This window comes from Aplysia californica, unplaced genomic scaffold (genome assembly GCF_000002075.1).
Source record: "Aplysia californica isolate F4 #8 unplaced genomic scaffold, AplCal3.0 scaffold00003, whole genome shotgun sequence".
Taxonomy (NCBI): domain Eukaryota; kingdom Metazoa; phylum Mollusca; class Gastropoda; order Aplysiida; family Aplysiidae; genus Aplysia; species Aplysia californica.
Window position 1 is genome coordinate 995748 of NW_004797273.1, and position 9946 is coordinate 1005693.

The following is a 9946-nucleotide window of genomic DNA, read 5'->3' on the forward strand; positions in this document are numbered from 1 at the left end:
CCCTGAAATTTGCCTTAGCACAAAATAATAACAATTTATTGTGATTGTGTCAATGTGCTTCTCTTTACTGGTACTCAAAAACTTCTACTATTGTGTCATGCGTTGCAGGTTGTCCTGCCGGCAATGTACTTTGTTCCGGGGGATGACGCCCATGGGAGCTATGAGAACAGCTTGGACGCCCTTGTGCAGATGGGAAACAACGTGGAGCTGCTTGTCATGTGCCTGCTCTACCTCATCTCCATCGCCTTCTACAACTTTTTTGGTTTGGCCATCACACGTTCTTTGACAGGTCAGTTTGTTTTAAAAAAGTATTTCTCCAGAGTTAGAATTAAAGCTAGACAGAGGCTGTTTTTAGCTTAGTTGGTATCATGTTGAGCTATATTGCTGTGGATGACCATGGTTTATATCCTCAATGAGAGGGTTCTTGAAGTATGATTGTATGGGTAGCTTATAGGGCTCTCCACGTACTTGCAGGGATGCTGTTTTCCCAATTCTTTTTCTCATTATTTTAAGTTATTATTCCCAGCATTAATTTTTTTTTTCTTTTACCACATTATGGGTCTGTCTGTTATCTGTCTTTTTATTTGTAAACACAGCTTTGCAAATCTTCAGTTATTTTCACAAAGTCCTAATAGCATATTTGTTTTGGGTCTGAAATGACATTACATTTGTTTTTACTTTTCAGCTGTGCACAGAACTTTGATTGATGCTTGTAGAACCATCATTGTGTGGCTGGCTGCCCTTTTCATTTATTACGTGGTTGACAAGGTAAACTTCTTTTATGAAGTTGGTACTGTATATGATAGTGTTTGTTCGGTGCTTTTAATATGTTATATTCTCTGAGAATGATGTTAATGACTTAGTCGGGTTTTTTTAACAGCTAATCTTTGATTAATGGAATTGATTGCTTTCAGTTGGCACATCAATTAATTTTTTTTTTCTGACTGCCATTTGGCTTTTACATTTTAAAATTATTGAATACTTGCATTGATAGTTTATTTTTAAAATGATTTGTGTGCATTTTAAAATTATTGAATACTTGCATTGATAGTTTATTTTTAAAATGATTTGTGTGCATTTTAAAATTATTGAATACTTGCATTGATAGTTTATTTTTAAAATGATTTGTGTGCATTTTAAAATTATTGAATACTTGCATTGATAGTTTATTTTTAAAATGATTTGTGTGCATTTTAAAATTATTGAATACTTGCATTGATAGTTTATTTTTAAAATGATTTGTGTGCATTTTAAAATTATTGAATACTTGCATTGATAGTTTATTTTTAAAATGATTTGTGTGTCATCGTGGTGAAATCATGCTTTTGTCAAAATAAGTAAATGGGAGAACCTTTTTTGTTGGGATCGGAAATGTAAATCTTTCCAGTGAAAGTATGAGATAACAATTTTATGTCTGATGTATTTTCAGTCTTTTGGAGAACCCTTTGACTCAAACTACGGACTTCTGCAGAGTAAGTAGTCAGAAATTCAGTGTATAGAATATTTCACGTTGCCAGCTAGCAATATTTACTTTTCACTTCTGTTGATGTGATTTCAGTAACAACTAATTCTAGGTCAATAAGCTTCAGTGTTTGAAAAATATTAAACTGATGAAATTGCAAGAATTATGTAAGGCTGGAAGTATGAGATCTTATTAGCAGTGTAAAAAAACTCAATGTAAGGCCTATAGAAAATTAAAGATTACTGTTGTATACTTTCGAAATTCTTGTAAAGAGAAAATGATGTCAACATAATGAATAATTTCTCTGAATGTGGAAAGTGAATAATACTGAGCAGACTTCCTCCTTTCTGATACTCTAGTTCAGCTGTCGATAATTGGGTTGTCCGTTTTTGTTCATTACAGTGAATTTAGCTTTTGTTTGTTAATTTAGAGACTGGTGTCTGTGGTGTAGCAGTTGGACAGTTCGCTGTCTCATGCTGGAGACTGGAGTTCTAATTCTGAGTGGGAAGAATTTGTATCGAGTATATCGGTCTTTCTGCTGGGATGTTGAATTCCTCTCAGGTTGGGTTGAAGTCCATCTATTAAATGATCTAAATTGTGTCAATGGGGGTGGAAAAACACCTACATTTGAAAAAAAAAAGAGAGAAACGTTCAATCTACTTTAGGCTGTTGTGTGAATGGATATGCCTTGAACAAACATCTGTTCTGCAGATGTCATATCTTCACCTGATATGGCCAATGGTACAGTTTTGTGCAGAAAAGGCCTGAGAATCTGCTTTGGTGGCCTTTGGCATGTCATGGCATAATTCTTACCATTGTAGGAGAGTTTTCTTCTTGTTTGTGTACACTTGTCTATGGAGTCTTTCTGGCCTGCTTTGTTGGAACTCAGAAATACAGATCACAATGCTGAAGGCTTGCTGATGTATCCTTGAATAAAGATCATCAAATTAGAATTAATGCAAGGAATCTCTTTTCCGGCATTTCAGTTGACGGCTTTGCGTTCCTACTGATTGGTACAGCGCTCTACAACCAGTTGATGGTTGTTCCCTGCATGCCATGGTGCTCCAGAGACCAGGAGATGGAGGTGAGCTGTAGATAACATTGTTGCTTGGTTTCGTGCTAGTGTTAATGTCTCTTTCAACTCTTTTTTGGGCTCACTGAAGAAATGTGAATTTTAGATTTGTTTTATATTCTAAATAGGTTAATGAAAGAAAGTGCCAGGAATATTTTTATAATGACCTTTGGTCTCAAACAAATTCAAATTTTCATTACTGACAACTTAATTAATTTTCTTTAAAAATGTGCTAACTTGTCTGACTGGATTAGAAATGACTTTGTATAAAAAATCTTTGCTTGCTCTGGTTTTGGCTTTTTCACAATGAAGACTTTGTAGAGAGCTATCAAGCTGATGTTATCTTGTTGAATGTAATAGTAATTGGTTGAACATTTATATTTTCCAACAGTATATGTCCTTTCTGTCTGTCATCTTGTTATTCCTTGTGTCTCCATAACCACTGTTTAAAAAATGGAAAAGTAAATGAAATGAATGAAATTCCACTTTTATTGACCTCTCCTGTGGAGAGCCAACATTTTGGTATAACTCATGTATTCATCGGGTAAGATGTACCAATTGTTTACACCCCTTTTGGGACATTAATTTGGACATTATTTTTTTCCTTTTGAACCCAACAGTCAGTTTAGGTTTTTTTCCATCTACTGAAAAATCAAGAACAACAGTGAAGTGTTGTTTCTCATGGCCTATCGTCTTTACGCTCACTATTTGTTGCCTATGCATCCTACTCTGGGGTGCTCTGTTTGCACAGCTCTTGAACTCAGAGTATTTTGTGAAGTTTTCAAGGCTTTCAACCCATTTGGTTTGGTCCTATCGGATATGGATGTTAAATTTGGATGTCCCGCCTCCTAAATAACCACCTAATAATGTTGATAGGAGCAATAAACCCACACACTTACTAATCTACTGTGGAATGGTGTGCCATGTCAAAATGCATCAGCGTTTTGTCCATGTTTCCTATTGAGACAATGTCATGTACAAACTTTTTAAACAAATCGATGAATTTTGCTTCTTATGGTTAAGATGTACTTTGAAGCCTATACACAATGAAAAAGGTTATTAATACACTTGATCACTTCTATAAACACAATTAGTATTCCATTACCAATCTCCATTATGGGGCAACTTGATTTGAGCTAGAGTTATTGTGTCCTGCTCGGCCATTGGAGATGAGATCCTGCTCAGCTTGTCTTTGAAGAGTATCTAAATGTTGTTTATCCTAAAAGCATGTGTTTTTGTCATGCGAGAGAAGGAAAGTCTACAACCAATTGCCTTATTTGTCTCGTCTACACTCTATATTATGTATCCTCTCTCAATGACACTAGCTTTTGTGTTTTGAAATTGTGAGAAAAGTGGATGTCTTAGACAGGTGGATGTCTTGGACAGTCTACAACCAATTGCCATATTTGTCTCCGTCTACACTCTATATTATGTATCGTCTCTCAATGACACTAGCTTTTTTGTTTTGTAATTGTGAGAAAAGTGGATGTCTTAGACAGGTAGATGTCTTGGACAATGTTATTGTAATGTAAGAAAGCACAAGGGGTAACTGGAAACAGGTGGCCAGTAGAGTAAGTTTGGGCTATGGGTCGGCGTGTGTCATCAAATAAATGTTTCTACACAGTACAATGAAGTCATGAAAACATTTTCACACTGCTCTGTGTGGTTTTTTTTACAGGAATTCCCATCTCCAGTGACCCCACAAGTAAATGTTGCTGACTATGAGGAGTCCTACAACTCTATATCAGATGAGTCTGATCCTCTGCTGAGAGCCAGAGATTCAAACATAGTGTATTCCTAATTTGTATACATAATGTCTCAGCAATTGAGTTTGTGGATATATTTATTATTTTATTTGACTCTATAAAGGAAACAGTGTACATTCTGTGTGTAGCATGTTCTGTTTTTAACAGTGAAACTGCAATGGCAATGGGTCAACGTGTGTCATCAAAGAAGTTTTACTATGTAATGGAAGGGTATGCCGAACTTAATTATGTCATATTATATTTTATTTTCCATTATTGGCCTCAAAGGCACTTCGTTACATTTGTAAGCACAATATGAATCACAGGTATGGCCTAAGACTTGCTCTCAGAATATTATTTTATCACTGAGGTGTAAGCTCTTATTAAACTTCTGAGCTTGGGGTCCTTTTAGCTCTCTCTAATTGTCAGTGTATTAGTTTGCACAAACCCAGCCACATTAAGCATGATAGTTCCTTGAAATCAGGTGAACAATGCCCATAAATGCACATTGAGCAATATATCTTAAAGATTAAATAGTTCCTAGTGAGATTTCTGACACAAGAATAGGTTTAATCCCTGCAAAGTTTGCTTGTGCTTGTGAAAAGGACTGGATTTTAAGCAATAAAAATTGCAGAGTATTTAGTAAGTTATAAAAGTTTAGGAAAGTTCATGTCACTTTGTTGACACCTGATTTCTTTGCCCCCTGATTTCTTTGCCCCCATGGCCTTCAGTTTTGAAACCTTTTTCAAATCAACCCAGTCTTTTCTTATGCTTTGTGACTTGAGTTATGGTTTGGTGTGGATAATCCTTCATGTCTAAACCGATTGAAAGCCTTTTTCAGTCTTTAGAGATGAACAAAGAAAGCTATTTTTTTAAAAAATTCAAAGTGGATGTATTTTACCAAATGAGGGAGAGGTTGTGATTAGATGTATGACTTTAAATTAACGATGGGCAAGATTTACTGAACTTTTTTAACAAAGCACTTAAGATTTATAACTGATGTTCAATACCATTATCGTTTATTTTTTCACTGAAGTATCGCAATAGCCTGCATTTTCTAGATGATTTTAGAAGATAGGTCATTTTTAAAGGGCCCTGTTTTGTATGGTTTGCAGCTGCTCTGGAATGCCAACTGATTTTTACTCTGTTGGATAATGACTTCCTTTAGTCTATTTCTTGCTATATTACAATAGTAGAAAATGATTTATAGTTGAGTTGTCCTAGTAAAATGCACATGCTAAGCCTAAGATGACTTTGGGCTTTGGTATTTTTTTTCCCTTGCTCAACATCACATTACTTTCATTGATGTATGTTTTATGTCTTTGCTGATGTTGTCACTGCTGTTCATTACTTCAAGATAGGTACAATAATAAGGGTACTTTTTTGTGAGTGTTTCATTGCATTGAGTGGAGACAGGAATGTAGTTTTGTATTTCACATGAACTTTTACCAAGCTAAAAATATAAAATGAGTCAACATTTTTGGTAGGAACTATTAGACATAAATGAAATTTAAAATTAAAGTTTTCCTAGTATGATGCATCTCTGATGACTTGCTTTTATATGAAGTTTTGTGCATGCCAAAGAGTCCATATTTTTAAAAGAAGTAAACTGATGACTCATTAGCCACTTGTACCAAAGAAATAACATTTTTGCAGCCTCTGATTTTTATTCACTGTCTTTTTGTCTTTAGTAATTTGGCACTGTCAAAGTCAAATGTCAGAGGACAGACGGGCATTGCAGAAGTGCGGTGTGTGTGTGTTTCAAAATTTTGATGATGTTTATGCAGTGATTCCTGGGCGTAATTAAATACAGGTTAATGCTGCCGAGGCCAACGTGTCGTTCAGAAATTCTACTTCAACCTTTGAAGCATTCATAATAGTTTTTATTTTATTAAAGAAAGTGTAAGTCCCATACATTCACTACATATTATTTATTGTTTCAATTTGAATTTTTCACTGAATTAAATTGTTTTAAGAATTGTATGTGTTCATTCTACATGTAACATAATATTTTAATAGGCATTTTTAATTGAGGTTTTAAGAAATATTTTCTTGTGGCTTTCACCTGTTCCTAATAATGATATATCTATAAAAATTCAATCACTTTTTGCATGTGTTTGAATTTCAAGTTCAGGTTGTCTGCATTTAGTGCATTTTTCAGCTAGAGAAAAGATTATATAGGCGACCAGCAGTAATTGTTTTGTTTTATTGCATTCCATTTTCACTGTGACACTATATGTTGTGGGTCAACTCAGGGATGCTGTTATTTTTTGGTCACTATTTCTGTTTTTTTCATCAGAATAGCAGTTATTATCCTAAGCATTTGTTTTCTCCATAACCCCATAAATAAGTTGTTTCTATTAACTGTCTATTTGTTTGCAAATGCAACTTCGTAAATTTTCAGGTATTTTCACAAAATACCAATTGCATCCCAGATCAATTGCATGCTGATTTCTTTGCTCAATATGTTTGGGAATCTGTTGCCATTTCTGTTTGTTGTATTTAGATTTCCATTCTTAGGTTTGTGTGTGGAAGAGAGCATTGCTCATGTTTAATCAACATCTCTTTCACTATTTTACATTTTTTTGACCTTTTGTCTCAATGATTCTTCATTCAACGTCTTTGGCAATCGCATAAATAGAAAATGTTGGGTTCTTTGAGTTAGGAATATGCCCTATTAATATTATTACACCAGTGACAGAGATAATAATAATAATAATAATAGTAATAGAGCATATCCCTGTAGGGCCCAGGGGCTTAAATATTTGTTGGGGCTTTTTTATGAAACAATAAAATTTCTGTGTGGGTGGTTAGCGGGGGCTTTGGTGTGATTTGCTCCTTTTTACCTATCAAATGTCTGTCGTCCTTATCTCTCCTTCCTTTTTTTGTGTTTGTTACGCTTTAGTAACACCTCTAGTCTTCGGCTTTTTATAACTTAATTTTGTTGCAAGTGCTCTAAAACTCTTACTAAAACAGTAAAAACTGTCATCATCATTGCCTTTTTCACCCTGGGTCAGGATATAAGCCATGAACAAACACTTTCCACCCTTCCCTATCCTGGGCGAGTTGCTTGATGTCACTCCATGTCTTCCCACTTTTCTGTGCATCCATTTCCGTGACTCTTCCCCAGTTTTCACGTTGTCTTCCCCTTAGTAAAAACTATAGTGTGTCATTATTTTTTAATTTGTTAAATGTATTGCCTAAGGTTGTATTGTGTTTTTTTCCCTCTTCTGTTGTCTGGTCTCCCGTCCTATAGTTGCCTGTCCAGTATTGTCCAGCCATTTTAATGAGTATCTTGGATATTTGCATACTATTCCAAATCGGTTTAGGGTCTTGAAAAATAACGTTTCCTTTCTCACGACGTTGCTTTGCCAAGTTGTGTTTTCTATTTAAAGTTTATGATGTGTGTAGAGCAATATATTTGTCTTTATTGCATGATGATTTTATGGTTTCATAGTTGTGTTATTTCTGGGGAGAGCTGGGGATGCCAAGCATGACCAGTGTAAATGTCCAGTTTTCTTCCATGTGTTCAAAGAGGAGCAATACTTTTGAACACAAGTGCTTTTATATTTTGCAGTACGATAGATCTTTTTAGAAGTAAACGTTTTTCTTCTGAACAGGATACATGTTTACACTAATAGTTGTTATTGTTCTTGGTAATTCCTTTGGAATTTCATTCTTGAGGATATTATTTTCAAAAGGGTAATTCAAAATTTTTAGTCGACCGATCATTATAGTCTTTTTGTGGCAAAAGGTTAGTTTGATTTTTGTCATGCATCCTTTTTTTACCTTCATTTTTTATCGCAAGGGCTCAGGGCATTCTAACAAAATTTAACAAACAATGCTTTTCATTGTGGTTCTCACACATCAAAAAGTATGACAAGAAGCATTGGTCTTAGTAGCATCTTGTGTCTTTTTCTAGATAAGTGAAAATTGTTACATGAATCTTGTCATATGGGTCTTGAAGGGTTATGGTACATATTGTGTTTTTTAGTGTTCGTTGGCAGTGGAGAATCCTTAGTTTGTTTTATCTCACCTTTTCTTTTCCCCCCTTCTTTTACCTAGCTCTGAACCATTTTAGGAGTGAGAGGTTACTGTTAATCATGTTTGGAAGGTACCAGAGTCTTTCATATGTCCTTTTGTGTTTTGAATGAAATGATACAAGATTTTGTTTCTTCATATTGTGTCCATGGAATTTTGAATGATTGCAATGTAACATATAAACTCATTGTGTTTGAAGAGGTGCTTTTTTTGGACAAAATTGTCATTTAAAGGTCAAGAGGAGCCAATTTTATGATGTCAATGTTCAGGTGGCCATATGCACCATAATCTAGCAGCTTGCCATTTGATCAATGGGCGAGAAGCCATATTCAATTCACCACTTGGTGTAACATTCAGTACCTAGTCTGTTTCTTATCAGAAAGTTTGAGGCATTTTTTCTTCTCTGAAAGTTCTTGAATAAATTTATTATGGCAATGGTTGGTGGACAATGAGCCCGAATGCAGACCTGAGCATTGAAAGGTTTTGACGCTCTGAGATTATTTTGTAGAAGAGAGCTGTGAATTGAATGCCAATCTCAGATAGGAACAAACCAAGGATATAGAAAGAAAAAACCTTTGTATACTAGAACATTCCTTCAGGGGTTTGAACCAGGGTCAAACGCTCCACAGTTTAGAATAATACTGACTTAGTAATATGCGCTTCTTTAAAGTAAAGGGTTCTTTATATGGAAGTTTTTGGTCACGAGCTCAGGTGTCAGGCAGAGGCTCAAAGTGTTAAACTTCTTTGACTTAGGCTACCAGACTTTTAAGTGTGCCTTACTTTGACAAATACATGGTATTGTGTTGCTCTTGCGTAATACTGGAAGTGTACAATATAATTTAATCTTTTCTTTTTCATTGTACATGCCACTGTTTGTGTGTGCTGTATGTGCAAACTCTAGCAAAGAATCAATATATAACAAATAGGGAAAATAATTCTTTTTCTCTTTATCACAGCCGTGTTGGTGTTTGTTTGATGTGCTTGCCTTGGACGTGCAAATGTAGAAAACTATGTGTCTTTTAATGTTGCTGCTGATATTGCTCTTGTTGTTTCTTTTACCGCTGCTGTTTTATTGTTGTTAATAATGAAATTAAAGTGGCATATTATGTATAATATCAATATATTGGCCTGTTTAAAATTTACTTTTTTCCTTCTATTTAATATCCATTTATGACAATTTGCACAAAGGAAATTTTTTTTTTCTTTTTCATATTCATCTATGATAATTAGCAAAATGAAAAATTATTTTTCTTCCTGATAAGAAGTATGACTGTGTGCAATATTGTCTACGACCCCTGTACTCCCATGTATTCATGTCTCCTGCCTGCACAAGACTCACTTTGTTTTTCTCACAGTGAGTGTTTGAAAGAAATAAGCCATGACGTTTTTTCTATTAAAGTGTTGTGCAACAATATGCTTGAATTTATCTTCGTTTCTCGTTCATTACTTTCATTTTCTTTTTTAATATACATGTGTCTTTTATATGTTCAGTGTTGGTAGTAAGCTAACATACCTTGTTGTATTGCCATACAATTTATACTGTCTCTGGTTTTTGGTTTTAAGTTACTGGATAATCATTTATTTCACAACACTGTGGAATTAGGCATTTGTCAATTTTTGGACATG

The 9946-nt window shown here is 34.7% G+C and overlaps 1 protein-coding gene across 2 annotated transcripts in view; it reads left to right on the plus strand.

Annotated features, from left to right (window-relative positions):
• The window catches only part of LOC101859209 (solute carrier family 35 member F6), a 24598-nt gene extending 14861 nt beyond the window's left edge, over positions 1 to 9737 (plus strand). For both annotated transcript variants that reach the window (XM_005089098.3, XM_035968201.1), the window contains exons 10-14: positions 109 to 289; positions 686 to 768; positions 1430 to 1472; positions 2449 to 2546; positions 4213 to 9737. In XM_005089098.3, the coding sequence (XP_005089155.2) occupies positions 109 to 289; positions 686 to 768; positions 1430 to 1472; positions 2449 to 2546; positions 4213 to 4335 (528 nt within the window). In that variant the 3' untranslated portion in view covers positions 4336 to 9737. The remainder of the gene's footprint in view (positions 1 to 108; positions 290 to 685; positions 769 to 1429; positions 1473 to 2448; positions 2547 to 4212) is intronic.
• Positions 9738 to 9946: the final 209 nt, after the last annotated feature.